The following is a 24,475-nucleotide window of genomic DNA, read 5'->3' on the forward strand; positions in this document are numbered from 1 at the left end:
ATGGAAATTACAATTATGTTTAATACACATTGTGATTGTTAATTTTATGTGTCAACGTGGTTGGTCCATGAGGTGACCAGATAATTGCCCAAACATTATTCTGTGTGTTTCTGTGATGGTATGTTTGGATGAGATTTACACTTAATTTGGTAAACTATGTAAAGGAGATTGCCCTCCAATATGTGGGTGGGCCCCATCCAATCAGCTGAAGGTCAAAATAGAATAAAAGACTGACCCCACTCCATAAAGAGAGAACTCTTTAGCTTGATGCCTTCAAACTAGGACACTGGCTCTTTCTGGTTCTAAAATAGCTTGCCAACCTTTAGATTCAAACTGAAACATTGATTCTATAGATTTTGTACTTGCCAGTCCCCAGTAACATATAAGCCAATTCCTTATAATACACCTCTCTATATATGACCTATTGGTTCTGCTTCTCTGAAGAACACTAATACATCTACTTTCAAAATTTTGCTTCCCACCTCCTTGATTTTTAATTACTATGGTTTACATGATTTAACACCAAAGTGAAGAATGCTGCCATATGAGACAATAAAGTTTTCATTGAGTTAGTAGCTAAAACTGACACCAAGACATTTTTGAGGCTTTTCAAAGCACTAGGTAAACAAGCAAAAAAAAAAAAAAAAAAAAAAAAAAAAAAAAAAGAAAAGAAAAAAGAATAGGTTTGCTGCTACAATGGGAATAGAGAATTGTAATAGGATCTCTCTTTCTAGCATTGGTTTACCATGAAAGGCTAGGTTATATATAACAACCAAAAATCATAGGGGCCTAACCTTACAGAGGTTTATTTAGCCCTCATCCATTGGGGATCATGGGTATAGTGGTGTGTGGGAAGAGGAGGCCTTTCTACCTCTCTTCACTCTGTGATCCCAGTTAAAAAAGAGGCAATCTCTGAATTACTGCTGGTTACTGTGGCAAAAGAAAAAACACGGAAAATCTACTTTCTGCCTATAGTTTATTGTGAGAGCCATATAAACACTCTAAATTGCTACAGTTAAAGGAAGTTAAATAAAATCAAGTGCCTGGGAGGAGACCTGGAAATATTTGATAATAACTCTAATACTGCCATGTACCACCATGCATTTCAGTAAAGGTAAATGAGGGACTAATTCAGCCCTAGGCAAATAATACTACCAAAGTCTCAGGACAATCAGTTTTAAACAGGTCACTGCCCTGGGTAAAAATGTTTAGGCAGCAGAAATGTTTTAAGTTTCAGCTACAACTTCCAACCAGTTGTAAAACCAAGGCCACAGACTTTACACGTGTTTCATTCATAAAGAATGAATTAAAATCATCAATCAATTAAATTCATATTTGCAGTTAAATCTTTAATTTTCTCATTACATTTCTGTATCTTAAGCCCAAATGTATGGAGACTGAGGAGAAAATAGTCATCTCCACAGATGTTTCCAGCAAACCCGGACTTGGAGCTGGATATAGTAACTGTATGAAAATTTGGGGTGTCTACATTTTAGGAGACTGTGTGTTTTCAGTTGTACATTTGGTAGTAGCAATATATTGACTAGTATAATTCTGTTTTTCAATTGTTATGTTCAGAAAAGAAGAGATATTGGACATCCCTATGACTGGATTATGCTGAACACCTATTGTTTATTTCCTTCAAGAATTCATCCTTGGATTTTAGCACCTTTGTGTATCTTTGAGGGAACAAAACTTGCCAGGACTGCCAGTCAAGATCCCTCATCCTAAATAAGCAAAGGCTGTGGTGTGGGAAATAAAAGAAACCAGTAAATATACTTCTCCCTGAGATCTGAATGCTGAGCAGAGAAATAAGAATACCAAAAGCAACTGGAATCAATTCCTCTCAGCAATAACTACCATGGGACTTTGTCCTTTTATTCCTACTACTCCATTTCCTCATATTGTCCTGATCCTATCCTTACTGAAACAGTTCATTATTTTTCTACTAAATCTAGGAGTAACTTCATAATGGTACTTTATATTGGATAATAAGCCAGAGCAGATTTCTGTTGTTTATAGAAAAACATATCTAATTAATGCCATGTTATGCTTTATAATTGATCAAAGATATGTGAATACAAGTATATTTATTTTTTATTCACAAATATATTTTCACCTATAACATTAAAAAATTGAAATTACTGAAGATAATCGAGTTAAAGAATACTTGGGGAAATAAGCCTTATATGCTATTTCTGGGATTATATTCAACTCAAATTTTTTTATTAGAACTTTGTCAGAACCTTACACAATTAAAATGGAAAATATTCTCAATCAAGCAATCCTACCTATATCAACCTATTTGATGAAAACATTTGAACATGCTTTTGAGAAACAAATACATTGATAAACATTAACTTTGAATATTTGGTAATAATTTAAAAGTACAGACCATCTCAATGCTTATCAATAATTCAATAGCTAACAAAACTACGGAATATTGTGCAGCTCTTAAAAATAATCAAACTGATCAATATCTGAACTCAAAAAATATCCATCATACACTTTTGAGTTAAAAAAAAAAACAAGATGCAGAGCAATAAACGATCTATACTCCAAATTATATAAAAAACTACTTATTTATATAATATACATATGCATGTGTGTATGAGTGCATTATACACATGAATACATTATATTTAAAAATATCACATATACACATGAGGTTTTATGTTCATATAAGGAGTTCTGGTATAATAAACACAAACAATTTGCAGTGCTATTATCTGAGGAGTGTTAGTGCTTGAAGGGAGGCCTTTAACTTACTTACTAAATGATACTTATTATAGTGTGGATTTTCACAAGTACATATATGTCACTTTTATTTTTTCAATATATTAAAATAGAGTACAGGATAATAGGATGCCTAAAATTGAGAGAGTGAAAGCAACCATGTGATACATATTTATAGAGTGGGAAAAAATGAAATGGTGAAAACAAGGCTAAAGTCAATGTTATTGCAGTATATTTACATAGAGCTATAAACATGTAATTATCAACTAATATTACTATAAATAGTATTGATAATAATGAACATTAATTGAGGACATATGTAATAAGCATATTTTATATGCTTCATAGGAATGATCCCATTTAACTTCACAACCATCCTATAAATTAGGTAATATTTTTCTCATTTTACAGAAAAAGACCAAGAAGACACATAGGCTTATAATAAAGTTCAGTAGGCATTGCATTTAATTATGAAATATGGGAAAATCCTGGATTTATTGGTCTGAATAGAACTACAGAGGTCCTGGAATAGCTAAACTTTTGAATACATCATTGCTTAAACAGAATAAGAGCTACCGCTTTGAAATTCAGAGAATATTGAAGAATAAGAAAAAGAGCCATCCTAAGTTTCTGTGTTAACATAAAGGTTTTACTTTTGCATGGTTTTATCTAGATTGGGACTTCCTGCATGTGGCTCAATAGCCAATAATCTGATCATGATCCTTTAGATTCTGGGGTCTGGAACTTGACAAAGACATTGTTCTGAACTAACTGCTTATGATGATCCTGCCTTGTACAGCAAGGGTGTACTACAGATAGCTGCTCTGCTGGCACTGGCCAGCAGGTAGCAGGGAGTGAAAGAAATAGATGAATATATGAGAGCCTATGTTAATTAATTGTATTTTATTTACATTTATTTAACATTAGACACAATGGTATACATTTTGTTCTGAGCATTTAAAGGAATCCAATTTCAATATCTGGCTTCTAGTTTCTTAGAATAACCTAGAAAACTTATTTTAATTACACTGATTTTTTTTTTTTTTGCTGTTTTTGTTGTTGTTTATAAAGAAGTTCATGTAAGCACTTTAGAGCTTCTTTCTACTTCATCTGATCTAATGTTTATTCGAGTTGACAGAAAACAGGTCAGTGGAAGATGATATTGGTTAGTTAACGAGGCTAAATTAATGACGATTGATTTCAGTATATACTTGTGATATTAAAAGTACATCGTTTCTGCTGGAAAGAATAAATTTATTTTGCTATGTCTTGCCTATTAATAAAATATCTTGTAAAAGAGTGATGCTCACTAGATTTTGTGAGTAGTAAATGAAAAAATATTATGATTTCTATTCTTTGTTAACCAGCTTTGCCTCTATAGTAGATCCTCATTCTGTATTTAAAAAAAAAAAAAAAAGAGGCAGTAGTTCTGCAAACAGTTGGTTTGGATGTTTAAGTACACAGCGAGTGTGTTTGTGTGAGTAGTAGTAGTAGTAGTAGTAATAGCAGTAGTAGCAGTACTTCACAATACTTAGAAGGGAAAAACATCTGGTTGAAAAAGGCTATTCTGAAATATAGCATCTGCACTGGTTACTTTTATATGGTTGATGCTCAATGTTTTTATGTATAATAATCTGGCTGTTGTATTCAAATAAAATTATTTCTAGGTACATCAAGTTGCTTATTTTATTAATTAATATTAAATGAGTCGATGTAATGATATTATGATTATGCTTGGACTTACCCTGGCATTGGTCCATTCCCAGAAAGACTGTAAACCTGACGAGGATTTAGTAGATATTGGAATTTTCTATAAATTCTATAAAGATGAAAACACGGGAAGAAAAGAAAAAGAAATTTAGTAATACTCATCAATTTTTAAATAAATAGCACCTCTTAATCTTTTAATTATATGCATGGTTGTAACTAAATATATTTGATAAAATTTAGACTGGTAATATTAGAAGTATAACAGCTCAATAAGAACTTATGGTTCTTTGAAAAAGAGGCTTAGTAGCCATTATAAAGGCAATAAAGCTTAGAAATTAGAAATAATGATATTTGCATTCTAAACATGCATATGCATTTAGAATATTCTTTATCATGCTTTTGAATATTATTTAGCTAATTAGATTTCAAATATATTTTTTAAAAATATCAGAATAAAATTACTTACATATCTTCTCCTAATTGATCCTTGTGAAGTTTACAGGTTTTTGGGCCAATCTAATCAAGATGAAAACTATCCCACATATAAAATGGAACTGTGCATGTTGTATGTATGTATGTATGCAGAGAATGTGACCTCATCTGCTTAATTATTTCACATAAACAATCATCTGATAAGTCAGCTCACACAATTGCTAAACTATTTCAACAAGTACATATTAAATAATTCATTTTTTTCTAAAAGAAATCAATCATTCTACAACAAATGCAACACAAATGTTTCTAAGTAGATACACATCCTATATTGGTATTCTTAGACGAGATATTAAAAATGAAGGAATATATTTAGTTTTTAAAAGTTAGTTTTTAATCACTGTAAAAATATTACCATATATTTTACAAGTACATTCATACTATCTTTACTGATAGAAACTGCCCAAATTTACTACATAGTGTCTGTTATATCACCTGACTCCCAAAACTGCAATAACCTCACATTCTAGGTTTCTATTAACTATATGAGCTACTGTCTCAAGAAAGTTCATGAGTCATGCTCAATACTTCTTTTTCCCCAGCACCTGACCCTGATTGGAGAACAGTCCTGCCACCTTCTAACAGTAATGTCTATTAAACTTGGCAATTATATCTCACTGCCTTTGCTCAGGCTTTCAAGCTCTCTCATTAGCTCTATAAAATTCTTACCTATCCAGCACTCTTACATAGTGCTGGTTAAGTATAGTCATGTTGTTTCCTTGATGGAAAGTTCCTAAGGTCTAGTTATTTATCCTAAAAGATGTTTTATTATATTCAAAATAGGTTATACTTTGTCTTTTCACCTTCTTTTTCCTTAAACTTTAAGCTCAGGGATTATTTCCTGGTTCCCTAAAAAACACTACGCCCTTTCACAAATCCTTCTTTCCTTCAGCTGGAAAACATCTACTTACATCAACTCAAAAGCTACCTCTTGTCCAAAGACTTCTCAGTCTTCAGAAAGCCATTTCTTCCTCTGAACTTCCACAGCACCTTTATTTTAAACATTTCTAGTTTAGCATTCACCTTGTGATTTGTGGTATATCTGCTTGTGAGTTTGGATTCATTCAGGTGTTGCTGTTTGAATGAATGAACACTACGTGAACATTTTTACACCTGTTGACCAGTATGGGAAACTTGGTGTGAATATATAATTTTGTAACCTTTTGCTACTTATCTAACATATCAACGTCAGGAAACATAAATATTTTCAAAGGAAATCTTGAATGGAATATCATTTTGTTGTGAAAGATGACTTTTACTCATTCAGAAAAATTTACATTGCACTCATAATAGATTTCCTTCACATGTATACATATTTACATTTCCTTTGATTGGTCCCTATTTATGTATAAAGAACAAAACATAAATGGGTGTACATATAAAAGTACTCAAATATCATCCCTCCCCCCAATTAAGTTTAATTAACTTATGACTTTAGTGTTTCTATGTTTGTTTGTTTGTTTTTTTCTTAATGGGAGGAAGGAAAGTCAGATATTCGGTATGGGTCATCCTGCATGATCCATGTTCTTATTCGAAGGGAATATTTTCCTTTTGAAAATATACCTTTTCGTTCTTTCTCTTGATACTTCATTTGTCTCTAAATTCCAACATGAATTTAATTCTTATCTAATTCTGTGTGAAGACTTTACTTTTTTCCTAAATATCCATAACATATAAAGTGGACAGACTATACATAGTAAAGGAGAAAATTATTTTAGCATTATTATGTAATTACTATTTTTGTATCTGTAAAAGTGAAGCAACTATTCTTTTAAATAAAACAATATAAATATTTTAATTAAGCCACTAATTATTTAAAATATTTTCTATCATGTTTAGCACAATAAAAAATATGCAACTCTATGTTAACAAAGGAAAAAAATTCTAAGCAGAAATAATATTTTGTTGATTGGAAAATGAATAGTAATCTTCATTTCATTGAAAAAGCTGTGAAGTTAGATAGTAAGGAAGGAAATTATAAAATTCCACTTATCATAAAAACATTTCAACTTTCAATTTCATTATTTGATGAACCACAATGGAAATTTCTGCTTTATTATCATAGTGTTTATATGAATGCTTTTATTTGTTCATTTTTGGAATGAGATTAGTAAAGATTTCTAGAAATTATTAAAGCAAGTGCAACTGCATTTTTATGACACCTCTTTTAATAGGACATAAGATTTACTCTTCAGTGTTGCGATTTTCTAATTTTTATTAAATCTTATGATTTAATCACTAATTTACTACAAAAATGGAAATTTTGTGTTGTCTGCCAATATATTGTGATACCTGATAATACAGCTCATTATAATTCAGATTAAATATATTGTGCTTCTCCAGGATATACAGCATCATGTACTCCAAAAACACACATGCAGAAAATCATTATAATGTAATTTGTCTAGAAGCTGGACATAAATTCTGTTCCTCACTACTGAATGATGAATTACTTGAAGTCACCATGTTGACCATTTAGAGAACCAATTTCAATGCAACAGTATTTATGGAGCCATGTTGTATACAAAGCTCTTTGCTAAGGTCTAGGTGCAATACGTAGGGTAAAGAGAATTCAGATACCCAAGCTACGATAATACAAAGGCCATTATTATATTAATATTTGAACAGTAAAAATAAGGAGAGATCCTACCAATATATTACATATAGATGTAGAATTATTTATTTCACATTAAAATTGTAAACCATAGGGAAAAATGTTTTAAAATGTTTTTATCTTGTAATTTTAGTTTATCTTTTTACATACAGATGACACGGAAAATACACTGATTTCTAAAAACATACCGCTCTCCTTGCTTCCCACCACTTTTGGGGTTCACGAAAACTAAAAGTGGATGAGTACCAGGAACAGGAGTAATCTAGAAGAAAAGTTGGATAGATGGACACATTATTCCCATTATGTCTGAAGAGATGCTTGTTATTTATAATTCATGAAATACCAATTAACTTCAAGAATATATCTCTTAAGTTCTGTAATATGGATGGATAGACAGATCTATTTAGCAACTCAATCCCTGTGCTTTGACTATATACATTAAAAGGCATACTCATTCCACAAAGAGAGGTAGGGTCTAGTTAGGTATAGGGCAGATAGGAAGGCAGCTATTAAGACAGATTGGTGTTTGAATAGCCATGAGACAAAAACAAAAGGTACGATTTGTGGGGCAGTGAGTATAGCAGCCAGAATAAAGCAGAATATGGTGGGGAGAAAAAAGATTAGAAGAAAGAGATAAGATGATAGAGGCCTTGACTTTACAGATGACACCTACTTTAGAGCTTTGTGACAAGTGTGGAATCCATCTACCCAATCACTTGTCAATTAGAATCTCAATAATATGGTTTGAAGTCTCTTTCAGCCTAACCGTCCCCCTCTGCACAATGTTTCCTCAATGTATTCTTTCCCTGCATGGAGAGTAGAGGACAAGTTATTTGAGTCTCTTGGCTTAACAGGAATTCATAAATTGACTGTGCTCCTACTCTAAGTCATGTACTGCTTTTGTCACTACTGATTTCTTGATTGAACAAGAAAAAGTGTCTCTCCTAGTGGAGCTTATGTTCTAGTAGAGAAATAGACAAAAAAACAAACACATATACAGTTAGCAGTGAAACATGCCATGAAAGGAAATAATTTTTTTAAATGATAGCTCTTTATTGGTGTGAGGAGGAAAAGTTGGTTTTGATAGGATGGTAGGGAAGAACTCTGACATTTTACCTGAATTTAATGTTAATAGATAGACTCTTAAATACAAGTGTTCCTATTCAATCTACCACCATCTAAATACAGTTTGACAAAAAATATTTAGTAACAAAGTATACAACTACTGGAGCCCTCTTAAGGTTAAGTTGAAAAGTTCTATATCAGTTTGTTTTTTAAATGTAGATTATAGGGATCCTTTATTGCTATGAATTTTTCTCTTTGAAAGTATTCTTAAATATGTAATTAAAAACAACCATTTAACCATATGACGTCCTTTCTTCCTGTTTGTTTAAACAACATAAAATATTCTTCTAATATATTTTCCTCCAACCTTAGGTGAAATGTAATTTTTCTAACAAGCATATAGGCACTAGGGAAATGTTAAAATCTTCATATTAGTTATAGAAGAAACCTTAGTAAAATATTCTTAATTTTTCTACTCTTATTCTACTTGTCATTATAACCTATTGTCTGTTTTACCTTCCTCTGTAAAGAGAACAAAGATTCCTTGTTCCTAGTTTGGTTCTAGTTCAGTTAGGAAGTAAGACAGATTTGTAGTAACATCCCCGTTTTTTCTCCTGAACCAAATGTGCTCAGTCAATTAATATATAGAAAGTACCTACTAGATTAAGCTACTGACTTGTAATGTGTGCCCTTCTCCCCTCATTTAAAAGCTAAAATAAAGAAACACCAAAACATGACTTGATCTAAAGACTTGTAATTCAATTTTCTTTATTTTTTCATATAATTATAAAATCAGATAGAACGCCTGAAGTTTGCACATGCAAAAAGAGTAATGTTAACACATGTGGATTTTAGTTGATTTTGCACTTAATTTGAATTGTTGTTCCTTATTTTTAAAGAAAGGTAAGAATCTCAAGGTAAGTAAAGGTTTCTGAGGAAAACATTAAATCTGAACCCCAACTCGCATTAGGATGATCTTCCCTAAACTCAACATTCAGCTTATCATTCTATTAAAATAGATTATATTAAATTCACACTGAGTTCAATATTTACAATTGATTTGAAATATGCTTTGGAATGCCTTTCAGAAATACATATTTACTAGAATATTTAAAGGCATCATAATTATTTATCAAATAAAGGCCAATCCATGGAGCCCCTGGGTGACTCAGTCAGTTAAGCGTCTGCCTTTGGCTCAGGTTGTGGTCTCAGCGTCCTGGGATCGAGCCCCACATCTGGCTCCTTGATTGTCCTTCGCCTTCTGCTCCTTTCCTGGCTCCTGTTCTCTTTCTCTAAATAAATAAATAAAATATTGAAAAAAAGGAAGAAAAGAGGAAAGAAAGAAAGAAGGAAAGAAAGAAAGAAAGAAAGAAAGAAAGAAAGAAAGAAAGAAAGAAAGAAAGAAAGAAAGAAAGAAAGCCAATCCAGCAGAGTAAATTTGGGAGCCATAAGGCCAAAGATGGAATTTTTTAATTTGACAGCATGAAACCTGCAGTATCACATAGTCATTTTTAAGTCTGTCAACCTAAAAATAAACAGCTACTTTGTGCGCCAATACTCCTGAAGGAAGGAGAAACATCTTATTGTTGAAGACTGCTACTATCACTTACTCTTCATATTCCTCTTTACAGTTAGTGAAAGAACCCTGAGCAAAGGGTAACTTTGAAAGATTGGCCCCTCCCATCACAACTGTATCTTGGAAGCTGTTGCTATTCTTTGTAGAATTTAAATATGTATTTCTTTTAAAGACCTTTAAGAAGGTGTGACTTTTGGTGTCTTGCCATATAAAAACGCAAATAAATAGTCTAAGTAGAAAAAATGTGTCTATATTTTGTCTATTTGTCTATAATTGGAAATTTCTATGGACTGAATTGTGTTTCCCCAAATTTTATGTTGAAATCCTATTCCCCAGTGTGATAGTATTTGAAGACAGGGAAGCAAGGAATGTTAGATGAAGTCATGAGAGTGGGAGCTTCAGATAGTAGTAGTGCCCTTATAAAAGAAAGATCTATCCCTGCATCTGTGCACTACAAAAAGAAGGTCATGTGAGAGATGACTGCCACCTGTAAGCCAAGAGAATAGAACTCAGAATAAAATTTAATTTGTCACCTTGATCTTGAACTTTCCAGCCTTGAGAACTGAGATAAATAAATACCTGTTGTTTAAGCCACTCATCTATAAATATTTATGCTTATAGCCCAATTTGACTACTACAGAAGTGTTTTATGAAAACTCAAAATATGCTCTTTAAACAGGAAAAGTGAGAACTTCTAGTCATCTTCTTCTGGAAACCAGCATGAAATTCAATATTTTAAGGACCAGCCGCCATCTTTGATAATGAGGTGGCCTTGAAGATACCACAAATGGAAGACAGGAAAGAGTACCAACCCTGATAAAAATCTGGAACTGTCTTATTAGCCCTATTTCTAGAGATCTACTTCTGGACTTTATTTAAATGAGAGAAAAATGTATGGCTATCTTGTCTAAACCAATGTTATGTTTTGTTTTTGTTGTTTCCCTGTTACATGCTGCAGAACCTAACTGTAACTGGTATGAAGGACAAGACCCACAAGGGCGCAGAATTGAACACAGATGGAACCAGGCATAGAAATTTTATACTTCATCAAACTGGAAAATAATTCTAGACCCTGAGTGAAGAACAAAAACTTAATACCAAAATCCCCAAAGAGAATCTGTATTTCATTTTATTTTACTTTATGTTATTCTCCTTACTGAGTAGGGGCATAATCATTTTCAGTTAATCCTTTTGTAACTTAAAGAGTCTGAGATAAGGGAAAAATACATAGGCATTACCATATGTGATATTTCAATTATTTAATTCAATCTATTTAATTCCAGATTTTGTTTTTCAGAGAAGTCAAAACCAGGTAAGAACTAACTTACAGAATTCAGAATTCAGTCTAGCAGAGCTAATTTTTATTATAATGTAAATCACATATATCTAAAATAAAAAGTAGGTTAAAAGAATACAAAGTTTTCTTACTTTCTTAAATTTGGTATATCTGATTTTGAATAAAATTTTATGGAAATATCCAACAATATTTTTTTTATATTCTGAAGTGATATTTTTATTTGTATAATTTAAAACAATTTCAAATTTACAGAAAAAGTTAAAAGGACTGTTCAGATAACATTTTTTACCTGAACCTCTTGAAACTAAGTTGCCAAAATGTTATTTTATCACTCCTGTTTACTTTAGGATAGCCTATATACAGGAACATTCTCTTACATAAACACAGCACAACTATCAAAACCAGAAAGTTAACACGATTCTGTACTCCCTGCTCTTGTTATAAGTCATTACTGGGACAACTAGTAAAACTTGCATAGGACCCGGTAATTAAATAACAGTAATAAATCAATCATATGTTCAAGTTTACTAATTCTCTTTAAACTATATCTAATGTAGTCTTTACTGTGATGAATTTTCTATTTTTATTTCATACAAAATTTTGAAATAAGATGTAAAATCCTGTCATTTTGAACATGACTTACTGCCATCCTTAAATATTATACCCTTTTTGTTACAGCTTTTGGTGTAATGGGAAGGGAAGCTAAAACATACATAAAAACATTTGTCTGCCTAAACCTATTTTTATTTGGAAGTAAATATCTACACAGCTTTTGAAATAATCTGAAGTGGAACAGTATATAAGACAGATGAAGAGCAAGTTGCTCTGCTTGAAGCATGAAAAAAACTGGCTTTGGGTCTCAGTTTAACAATCCTTAATCTATACATTCTCTCTCGGTAATCTCATTTTATCTGATAGTTTTAGGTGCTGCCAATATGCCTTTCACGTCCAAATTTATATCTATCCTTTGCCCTGAATTCTAGATTCACATATCTGTCTGTCTACCTAAAATCTCCATTTAGATGTCTAACAACAACAGAAATTTCTCTCCAAAACCTATCTGTCCAGACCCTTCTTTATCTCCATCAATGGCAAGTTCATCATTTCAGGTGAATGGGCCAAATATCTTTAGAGATGTCCCTAGTTTCTCTCTTTCTAATAAACCCTATCTCCAATCTATCAGCACATCCTGTTGATTCTGTCTTCAAAATATGTGGAGAATCCATCTCTTTACCTCCCCTTCTCTACACTGAATATGCCCCCATCCTATAAACCCTAAATAACTGGGGGCCATTACCAGACTTGACTCTATGCTCCCTAACAATCTAACCTCAACAAGGGTAAGCCTTTCAACATTTAAGTCGGGATCATGTTGTATCTCACCATCTCTCTCAGATGGAAAATAAGAGTTCTTATATAGGCCTTGAACGCTCTGTAGTATCTAGTTCCCATTACTTCTCTAAAGTACTCTTCCTCATGCTTCAACCATGCAGTTGTTCTTGTTGATCCAAGAACTTGCTAGGCATGCCCCTATCTCAGTGCTGCCCATCACCTAGATATCCATAGACCAAAGGCCTCAACTAAGTCTTTAATCAAATATCACATTATAATGAGGCCCAGTATGACCATGTTACTTAAAATTAGAGACAACTCTCTCAGTCCTGCCACTTACTACTGAGCTTCAAATTAATGAGCTCCATTTTTTTTCCTTATTATTTACAATCTAGCACATTATAAGTTGGGAACGGGAACTCAGTTTCAAGGTTGTTATATTAAAGTGTAGAATAATAACTCTGTACTTAGAGAGTTAAAATGACAATGAAGAGCTTATTATGGAAGAGCTAAGCTGCTTGAGGATCCTAAAGTCATCAAGGGGCACACACATGTACACACATATGCTCGCACACACACATACATCAATCAAATAAAAGGAATTAATTGTATACAGACATTATATAGTTGTATATAGTACACATGGAGACATACAGAGATATAGATAGATGATAGATAGATAGATAGATAGATAGATAGATAGATAGATAGATAGATAAATATATTTACAGTCTTGGTGAGCATAAGAATGAGATATTGCAAATAAGGAAGATGATAAGAATTGGGAGAGGCAGCTGTGGTAAGGGATGGCACTGGCTCAGTTTTATGTGTTTAAGTATAAAGACTCCTTCTTTTTTCTAGTGTAAAGAGTGCTACAAACTAGACTTTTTTGATTGTCAAGCGACCCTTTTATTTGTAAATCCTTCTCAGAGAATAATTAGGGACAAGGTAACTTCAGTTTAATACAGTTTACATGATGGTTCTATGGTTCTATTTCACTTGTTTTTTCACATGTGAATAGTCATCTTCATTTTTACATCTTGTACATGTTAGAAATTGTAGTTTCAATTACATTTGATCATATGTATTAAGTGTAAACCTATGGTGTGAGCAGTGACAAAGACAGAGTGCCTAACCACCTCTATTTGAAGTCCCCTAGGACCTGGGTTAATTAATGAGACTCATCCTAAGGTTATACATGATCTATTACTTCCTCTAATTAGAAATAATAATCCTGATCATTATGCTGGTTAGCTGGAAAGAAGTAAGATGAATGTGCTTAACTATGATTAATAGTCTTAAGCAGTGTAGATCTCTTCTGTCACGGACTTATATGCAAACCAGGCTGCAACTCAATGCTTTTTCATGGTATACATTTTTTAAAACACAAAAAAATTAATTTTCTGGCATATCTTTTTACCTTTCCTGATAAAGAATGACCACTTTATTATTTTAAAGTTGATTATTACCACAAAATTTATTTATTTTTGTACTTTGTATTAGTTATCCAATAATTTATTCTCTTACCATTTTTACATTTTCCTCAAAACTATGTGAATACATATGGGTATCATATTTCAGTCCATTCTGCTGAGGTGAAACAGATTATTGCATATGACTATAAACCAATATTTAAAATTCAAAAAAATGATGATGATAATAATCAGAGTATTTCTTTACTGCTCTTTTATAAGGGCTGATGTCTACCCTGTGCTTGCTAACAACTTTACCAGATAAATTCATATGCAAAAGGAAGTTACAAAAAAGTTATTATCTGGTTTGAGAGATATAATACATTCACAGAGAAAAGCAGGCGGTCAGAACAAAGTGATCAGAAAGTTAGGTTTTTATGCCTGTTAAACTTTTTTTAACCAAAAAGACCCAGTATTGTAGGAGTAAAACCCATACACTCAGAGTTAGATGGTCATCACTAAACTTTGGCTTTACCACGGACTTCACTGTGAGGCTCTGGGAATAACTCTACCTATGAACATTTCAAAAGTGGTGACTATAATGCTATTTATTATAATTTATTGAGAGAAGTAAGAATATTTATCTTGCTTGTTGAGAAGATTCACTTATTTAATAGGCATAAAATACTACCATGGTGTCTAGCATATACTATTTAACAAATGGTACATGTTTCCCTTCCATTTCATACATGGCTCGAGAAGTGTTAAGCCATGTGTGAAGTGTACCTGGATTTTAAAATTCAATGGAATGCAGAGTGACCAAAGATTTAACTAATCAATATTTGCAACTGAAGTACTAAATTTATAAATGTTGATTTTTTTCTCTAAAAATTTTATAGGATCACTTAATTTGTGCCATCATTTCAAAAATATTTCTATTCTCAATGTGTTTTATTAGATCAAAAGGAATAAGCAATCTGGTTACCAATATTTAAGAAATTATTATTAAACTTTCAATAAGATAATCAAAACAATAAAGAAACATGCATTTAGGCAACTGCTATGTGCTCTGAACTCTGCTTCCAAATTAAGGGAGATAAGACACATAATCCATAGTATCATAGGTAAAATAATAAATGAAAATGAAATATAAAGTTATGTATATTAAAGGTAAGTATGTGACAAAATATTTTTCTTTGATAAGTGGTTGGTAAATTTTCTGGAGAACATGAAACTTGAAGCATATTGTTAAAGAAGGAAAGGAAAATTAGAAGAGAGAAATGTAAGAAATGTTGGGAAATATCAGGAAGGGAGACAGAACATAAAGACTCCTAACTCGGGGAAACGAACTAGGGGTGGTGGAAGGGGGGAGGAGGGCGGGTGTTGGAGGGGAATGGGTGACGGGCACTGAGGTGGACACTTGACGGGATGAGCACTGGGTGTTTTTCTGTATGTTGGTAAATTGAACACCAATAAAAATTAATTAAAAAAAAAAAAAAAGAAGAGAGAAATGTAAAAGTTAAAAACACAAAAATAAAATCAAACACAATTTCATTGATTCAGGCAACTTCACTGATTGTTTTTATGTTGGAGTGAAGAACAGATGCAAATCAAAGCAATACACACAATCTACAGTGTGTCTTAAAATGCAGACTGAAAAAATCTTACTCCTGATGTCAGAGATTCTAGGGATATTGTAGAGAATTTTAAAGTACTGCAAATATGATTTTGAGCTACCTATGTTTATTTAAAGTAGAAACATATACGGGGTTTCAATTTTGAATTAAAACTTCAGAAGATATGGATAAATCCTAATAAATCCTTTATTTTACTATTTACATAGGAACAAAGGTATCCACAACATGAAATTCATTTTATTTTTTCTAGACATTTTTTTACAACTAAATTGACTCTTCTAAGTATATAAACAACATATATGGAGAAAATAAAATATAAATAAATAATATATATGCACATAACAAATGTGTATATTTAGTGATTTTGCAAAACCTTTAGATTGGCAAAAGATTTCTTACCAATTTGAGTTTAAATGCACATAACATCAGAAGTGATTAATGTAATTGGAGTGTCACTGTCAATCACATATAAAACTGACATCTTGATAAATTAATAAGGATCTTTCTGGAGTCCTCTGCTGAGCTAATCTCCACATTAAATAAATATGTTGATAGCTGAACATAGAAGAGCATAAAAGTAAGAAATATGAAAGCTACTCAAATTTGGATTTAAAAAGTCATACCTGTAAGCCTTGCCCATCCACCGTCACAGAGTTGGCTCTTTGCATTTTGTTCTTATCTATCACTTTGTTTGACTGCTGGGAACCACCTTTTTCCTTTTTCACTGTTGCTTGTCTTTCCTGTGAGGAGGAAATCTTTTTTAAGAATGTTGTTTTACTAAAAAGGGCAACACATAGAAAACTTTTGTGGCTACAAACTAGGGCCCACATTCCTAATTTGGAGTTCCTATTGAATACTAAGAAAGCTATTGCTTTCAACTGGCTTAGTCCATGTGATAGATGCATAATAAAAATATCAATTAAAGAGACTATAAGAAAGAAAACCAGATGGCATTCCCCCTATGTGCCCAATTAGGACTGTTCATCATACATTATCAAGAACCACTAAAGCTAATTATTTTCATAAGGAGTGGCACAAATAAATAATATGGAGCTATAAAAGATTTGGTATTGAGCACTAAAAATAATGCTTATAAACACAGGTAATATTGAAAATGCACACATCATGAACTTTTAAACTGCTATTTATATCCAGGATGACATACAACTTAAAATACATGCTCCATCCCAGTTAATTCTTTTGTTCACAGTGGAAACACTTCATACAGTTGTCTCCTTGTTTCTGGTTTCCTTTCCTCTCACTCTCCCTTCCATCCAACCCAATGAACTTTTTTCACCATTTATCCACCAAATCTACTCGTCTTAAAATCATCAGTGATCTTTTCATGGGTTGGCCTTCCTCTTTTCCACTTTTTTAGCAGAATTTGACAGAATTGACCTCTGTCTTCCCTCTTAAACACTGGCCTCAGTAGGCTTCTGGACACAGCTTTGTCTCACTCATAGCTCTCTTCTTACGTCACTAACTGCTTCCTCAGAGGCTCTTCCATTGGTTTTTCCTCCAGATGTATGGTCCATAACATTTAACCTCTTCCTTGAACACTTCATCTTCACTCTCTACACTCACTCCTTAGGTACCTTCATGAAATCTCCAGACTCTGAATTTCAACTTCATGAGGAGGACTTCTAAATTTATAGTTTCTGCTCATGTTTCTCCCTTGAAATTTAACTCCTATATACAAATGCCCTTTCTATCTTTCCACGAGTGTCTAAAATACACATTCATCCTAAAACATCCTTTTTTTTTTTTTTTAACATTTCCTGCCTACCCTTCTTAAAAACAATCCCAAACTGAATGATGACTCACCATCTCCATCATTACATACTTTAGGCCTATCTTCTTTTCTGGGATTATCATAACCATCAGGTAATGGGTCAATCTGCTTTGATCTTTGTCTCCCTATAGTCAGGTCTCTATACAACAGCCACATTTGTGGATGTATGTCCAGCTACCCCTCTATACAACAGCCACTATTTGTGGATGTATGTCCAGCTACCCCTACCTCCTCATTAATCCTTGATCACAACAAGCATGCTCTTAATTCAGAGCTTTTGCAATCACTCTTCACTCTGCTGGAAAGCTCTTTCCTGTATATTTGTTGAGCTTGCTCCTCACTTTAGGCTCCTGTTCAAATGTCAGGTAGATTTCTCAATTCTCTTTAGCCTCTTTTTATAGAAACATAAATAAATAAATAAATAAATAAATAAATAAATAAATAAATAAATAAATAAAATGTTATGTATAATATCCTACAACTTGAAATGTTTTCTATTTGATTAGTTTAATGCTGGTCTTTCCCCACTTTAGTCAAAACTCCACACAAGAAAGTACTTTGTTTGCTTCACTGTTCTACATCAGATCCTAAAGTACCTGACAAAAGTCAAGATAAGTGAATAGAGAAATAAATGAATTAACATAAAAAATTAAGTTCCTGAAGTATTGTATTGAGAGGGATTCTTGGGTCATGTCTAGATTTGGTATGAAAAGTTGTTCTGATCCAATAACACTCTCTGCCATGTGTGCTTAAATACTCGAGTGACATATTTTCTGGTCCCTATATTTGCTTTATAGAGCATCATTTCAACTTCTATAATTTTGGAACATATTTTAAGTGGACTTAAAACCAAAGTCGGTGGGGTTTTTTGTTGTTGTTGTTGTTTTTGTTGTTGTTGTTTTGTTTTGTTTTTTTAGTAGCCTCAATGCCCAGAATGGAGCCTAACACGGGATTTAAACTCACACCGTGAAATAGTATCAGACACCTAACTGACTGAGCCACCAGATGCCCCCAATGTAAAGTTATTTTTAAGGACCAGATGAATCAGAAAACTTCTCAGACCAAAAAAGATGCTAATAAATATAGTCGGTTCACCTTGAAATTTCATGGTAAAATCACTGAATATATTTTTGTGTGGCTAAAAATGGATGGTGTAATAAGATTCCTGAAATTCACTTTCTTTGGAGAATGACATACTTTCATTTAAGCATAATTTCTGGCAAAAATATTGATTTTTTTAAAGATAGATCATTTTTTCTAAACTTGCAGATTATAATTTTGTCCAAAGAGTGTTAAGAGTATAATGCATAGAAAAAGTGGATTATAGGCTGAAGTTTGGAGTCAGAAAGCTTGAGCTGAATCCCATCTCTGCTATTTAAATATTATGTAACCTTAGAGAACTTAACTCTTATTCAAAAATGGAGATAGCAATACCTATTTCTCAGAGTTGTGTGAAGTTTATGAAAAAAATACATTAATTCCTAACATTGTGCCTATATTAGAATATGTGCTCAATAAATGAAAGTTATTATGAATAATGAAGTGTGGCTCTCCCATTAGGGTGCTCATTAGTATTACAATTATGCAAAGTGTTCATTATATTTCCAAGTGCATATATATGAAAAATTACACTTAGTTATATTTAAGTATATGTTTAAATAAATAAGGCTCAATATTTACGAGTAAAAATCCATAACTTGTATTAACCATTCAAAAATGTAATACTGGTGGAAAGTATGGGAATAATTTCTTTCTAGATTCTTGAATGCAGGAATATAAGACATGGTAACAATATTCCATAAAAATCTACAGTGTAGAAGATAAAGATTATCTCAGGTATCTTATATTCCATCATACGTATATACCTTGTATAATGCCATATAATCCAACAATCGCTATTTGGAATTTAATTCCTAAAATGTTTAGGTTACAAGAATTAAGTAAATATAAGTTGGCTGGTAATATTAAAACTGGATATTTATGACTAAATTATTTATATATATAGTGCTGGAAATTTAAGACATTTAAGTATATGTCTGTAAAGAGCTACCAAATCATCTGTTAACATGATTTTATTCTTAGCTATGCTCATAGCTAGGAGAATTCCTTTGCTGGTAAGAATCTCCAACTAACAGAAAGCAGTTGATTAAGTAGCTTCATGACTCTCCTGGGAGTCATCTTCCTGAGTAAATTGGAGTAAATAAATGGTTTATAGAAGCCTTTATAAAATGTAAAAACAAAATTTTAAAACCTAAATTGAATGTTCAACCTAGGTTTTATTTTTGATATCTAAAATTATAAGAAAGAGGTATATAACAAGTTAATAGAAAAAAATCCTGAATACATCCTGAAGTTATTGAAAAATTTCAGGAAGAGATCACCAACCTGAGTTTGCATCATTATTAAAACTAAAGTTGCTCCCTGGTCAACAGAGGGGCAGTGCTTACACCCTCACTTTTTGTTTCATTTTTTGTTTGTTTGTTTTTGGACTCTAAACCACAAAATAAATGTGTGAATTGTATCATATGATATAGATAATAATAATAAATGTTTGTTTAAACACACACACACACACAAAGAAAACCAGGTGGTTCTTTGGTTGGGGGAAATATGCCTACTGGGTGGAATTCATGGAATTAATCAAGGCTGACAATTTTAAATAGGAGAAACTTGTAGGTATTTAGTTTTTCCCAGAGTTTTCTTTTTATTACACTCATTTGTTTTATTTTTATTTCAAAATTGTATAGAAGTCTCTCTAGATATTTACTATACTTAAGCATCATAAGCTCACAGGATAGTTGGATATTTTTTCCTATTTCCACTAAGAAAGTCTTGATGTCTTTCATATTTTACATGAAGGACAGGAAGGCGGAAGCAGCTGCATCCTTGGAAGATCTGCGGTCCGCAAAAATTTCACTAGGCTGTTTGGGGGGTTAATTAGCTGATTGGCAGAGCTCTATGATGATATTTAAGAGACTCACTCCCAGTGTTGATGTTATTGAAAAGTTTTAGGAAGAGATCACCAACTTGATTTTGCATCATTATTAAGGATAAAATTGCTCTCTGGTAATAGGGGGCAGTGTTCACCACTTCACCTTCTACTTTTTTTAAGTTTTTGGATTCTAAACCACATAATAAATTACCTTATTATAATTAAGGCAAATTTTGTTCTGCCAGATAAATTATCCCAGATATAAAAAGAGTTGGAAAATTATTGCTATAATCAATAGGAATTATTCAAACACTGAAAAGAGCTACTCTAACCAAAATTTTAAAAAATTGAAAATCTAACTATGAAATATAAAATATAGTTATTGATATTTCAGCATTTTCAAATATCAGCCATTTGTGTTTGCTGTGCAGACATTTTAAAGATATAATTTAATGTTTTGTGATCCTTAGACTTTATAAGTAGCACAACAGATCTTAACTGGGGAATACATTGTAGCAGAATTCCAAAAGCATAATCACCATAATTAAAGAAGAAGAAAAGCTGAAAAGGGCATTCACAGAAAACAGAAAGATGAAATAAATGACACAAAAAAAACTTCACTTTAAATATGTGCTCCAAAAATAATTTTTTTTAATATCATGCTGATTCTCAAAGGTAGGGTATTTGTGCATTGCTGAAAACTGCTTTCACAAAAGGGATGTTTACCACAATACTTCAGCCTGCTGTTATCGATCACTCGCAAATGACAAGCAGCAAGTGATGATTACCTCAAGCACAGGGTTTTCTTTTTTTTTGTCCAATCTCAGCATGAGAGATAAGCAGCAGCAAAGCATTTTGATTGGTACAAAGCCACAAAAGGATGGGGAGGGGTTGCATTGCTGTGAAGTATCCTTCACTTGAGTCCTGGAACTCGCTTTATCTGCTCCAGCACCACTTACTTGCCTGAATGGAGACTTAGCCCTCTCTTGCCACTGGAGCTACACCACAAGAAGTTCCCAGAAACTCTACATTTTGAACCCACGGTAACACTTGGGTATTCCTAGTATAAAAGATCTTACTGAAGCAGAAGTGTCACCAAATTCATAATGTTTATTAGGGTTATGGGCTCTAAGAAAGCAGGCTGACAGTTGCAAAGCTGCACTTTTAATTATTGTGACCTTATTGGGAAATTGGAGTAGTTTCCTGCCGAGAAAAACTAATTCATTTGGGAAAGAGCAAAGGCTCTAAGTCTACTAGAAATCCTCGGAAGTTGCAGCAAAATTCATTATTGCTGAGGAGCAAAGTAGTCTTGATTAAAAAAAAAAAAATATATATATATATATATATATATATATACAGTTTTTTAACATAAATAATTTATATAAAGATTTTCATTTCTTTTATTTTTTTATTTCATTTTTTTTTCATTTTTCTTTTAATTTAGTTAAGTAAGTGCTTACTAAAAACAAATTACTTTGGGCAAAGTCATAAGTATGGGCTTAGAGGCCAAATCCCTGCTTTGTCTCTTAACTGCTGTGCGAACTTGGGCAAGTTATTTATTAGCTCCAAGACTCCACTTAATTCATCCATAAAATGAGAAGATCTGTGTGATGATAAACTGAGAAAATGTAGATAAAGATACCAGCATAAAATAAGCACTCAGTAAATGGCAGTGATTCTTAAAATATAAAACAGATACTTTGTTATATTTTATCAAGTTTCATATGTACGCAGCTTAGATCACAGTAGTTAAAGATGGGTGTTATGAAGAAGTACTTAACTTACTTTGTAGTACTTTATGTGTCTACTGCATCACCATAACTGGGGATAAGAGGTGCAATGATCCAGGTTAGGTCTTTTGGGGCAGATGGGAAGCAAAAAATGAGACAGAATGAAAGCTAGTCTAAAGTATCTGGAAGCACTACTCAGCCCCTAAACTTAGAGATACAATTTGCAACTTAATCCACAAGTCCTGAGGTTCACACATCACACCTGATGTGAATATTTTCTCTTAGGATAATTTCATACTGGGTATAAACCACTTACACGATTTCTGTTCAAGAAATCCTGATTGGAAGAAATGAAATTTAGGAATGTGAAGGCCCTTGTCAAAATCTTTTACTTGGGCTGTTTACCAGTATTATGGTAGTAACTTTATAAAAGTATGTGTGCGCATAGGTACCTCATCTTCACTCACTCTTCATTCCCTTTGTAACCATCATCACTGACACAGTAAGCCAAAGGTTAAAAGCAAAGAGGTAGATCTCTTATATATCCATACTCATCATACCTTTTGATCAGTTGAGTTAAATGTTCAACATAGTAATTTCTATGAGTCCCCCATCAGTTTATGCTAGTAAAATTTGTTATCTTATTATTATATTATGTATTTTTATTATTACTCAAACCATTGAACTGTGAGTGTAAAATGAGTTGTTTCCATGAAAATTAACTTGCATGTTTTGGAAAGACACAATAATACAAGATATGTGTGTGTGTGTGTGTGTGTGTGTGTTTGTAAATGCATGGATTTGTGTGTGTGTGTGCCTTTATGTAGGAGTAGTCAAGTCGGGTTTGGACGTGACAACTATAAAAGCTTTGAAAATTAATAAAAACTAAGAGCTACTTTACACTCAAATTGTTTTACACATGTCCTTGAGTTTCTGTTATAATTTTTAAAAATTGACTTTATACTCAAATTGTTTTACATATGGCCTTGGGTTTCTGTTATAGTTTTTAAAAATTGAAAGTAATTGAAGACAATTATTTTCATTAATAAATGAATATCTTTTCATGAAATAAGGAATGGTATTCTTATACTTTAAAATAAAATTGTAACTGAAAGTTTTCATGGGTGTTAAGACTGTTATATATGAAACAAAGGCTATATACTATTTCCAAACAGTACATGGATATGTCCTCATAGAAAAGCCTTGAAACCTATGTCAGGAGTATAACCCATAAATATACGTTTACATATTTTAAGTAAAATGTTTACATATCTCTATATCTTTCTATAAGTTCCCTCACATACATATTAACTACATGTTCAATTAACTAACAAGCCATAGTTCCTAATGATGGAACATAGGATTCTTGTGCATGCACTCATATGTGTATGTGTGTTTGTGTGTGTGTGTGTGTGTGTGTGTGTTCACACACTCACCAGTGTATATATTCATACATGGGCTTGAGAAAAATTTTGGAACAATGTAGCTGAAGAAAACTTACATGATGATTTCAGAGGATGGTGACAAGTCTAAGTTAATATAAACCAATATATCTTGCCAGAAAAAGTTTGAAAAGCAATGTAGGAAGACTTTTAATTACTTTATAGGAGAAGAAATAATTTTTTAACAAATCAGAAAAATGTATTATTAAAACTACAATTTTTGTCTCTTTATTCTATCTATATGATACAGATTTTACAGTTGGATATGGGAAACCTATGGAGACTAACAAATCTAATGAGAAAAGCTTAAATCTCAAATATAGCTTCACACAATGGGCTATGATAGGGGCAAACATAAACTCTGATGCCTGAATATACAAAATCAATTCTATTAGAGTTAAACAATTAAAATAGGTGATAAACTTTTAAGTACCTTTGTTGCTTGAGTGTGTAATTCAACATTTCTATTTTATAATAACTACCAAAATAATGGTATCAGTGAACTTAAAACATACAAAAATAATTTAATATTTCTCTGAGATTAGATATCTCCAGTGTATATTTAAGTATATCTCTGGTTACAAAATGAAATTTTAAAAAGTTTCATGAGGCAGTCTACACTAATTGGAAAACTTTTTTAGGGGAGAGGGGAGAGAGGTTATTATATTTTTGTGGAATTACATTTTCCTTTAAATAAATCATATTCTT

General features: G+C 32.3%; 1 protein-coding gene across 15 annotated transcripts in view; it reads right to left on the reverse strand.

Annotated features, from left to right (window-relative positions):
* DGKB (diacylglycerol kinase beta) overlaps nt 1-24,475 on the reverse strand; it is a 694,527-nt gene that overhangs the window by 426,430 nt on the left and 243,622 nt on the right. For all 15 annotated transcript variants that reach the window (XM_072764436.1, XM_072764448.1, XM_072764442.1 and 12 more), the window contains 3 exons: nt 16,495-16,611; nt 7,741-7,814; nt 4,481-4,555 (listed from right to left, as the gene is read on the reverse strand). In XM_072764436.1, coding sequence (XP_072620537.1) covers nt 4,481-4,555; nt 7,741-7,814; nt 16,495-16,611 — 266 coding nt within the window. The remainder of the gene's footprint in view (nt 1-4,480; nt 4,556-7,740; nt 7,815-16,494; nt 16,612-24,475) is intronic.

This window comes from Vulpes vulpes, chromosome 7 (genome assembly GCF_048418805.1).
Source record: "Vulpes vulpes isolate BD-2025 chromosome 7, VulVul3, whole genome shotgun sequence".
NCBI classification, from domain to species: Eukaryota; Metazoa; Chordata; class Mammalia; order Carnivora; family Canidae; genus Vulpes; species Vulpes vulpes.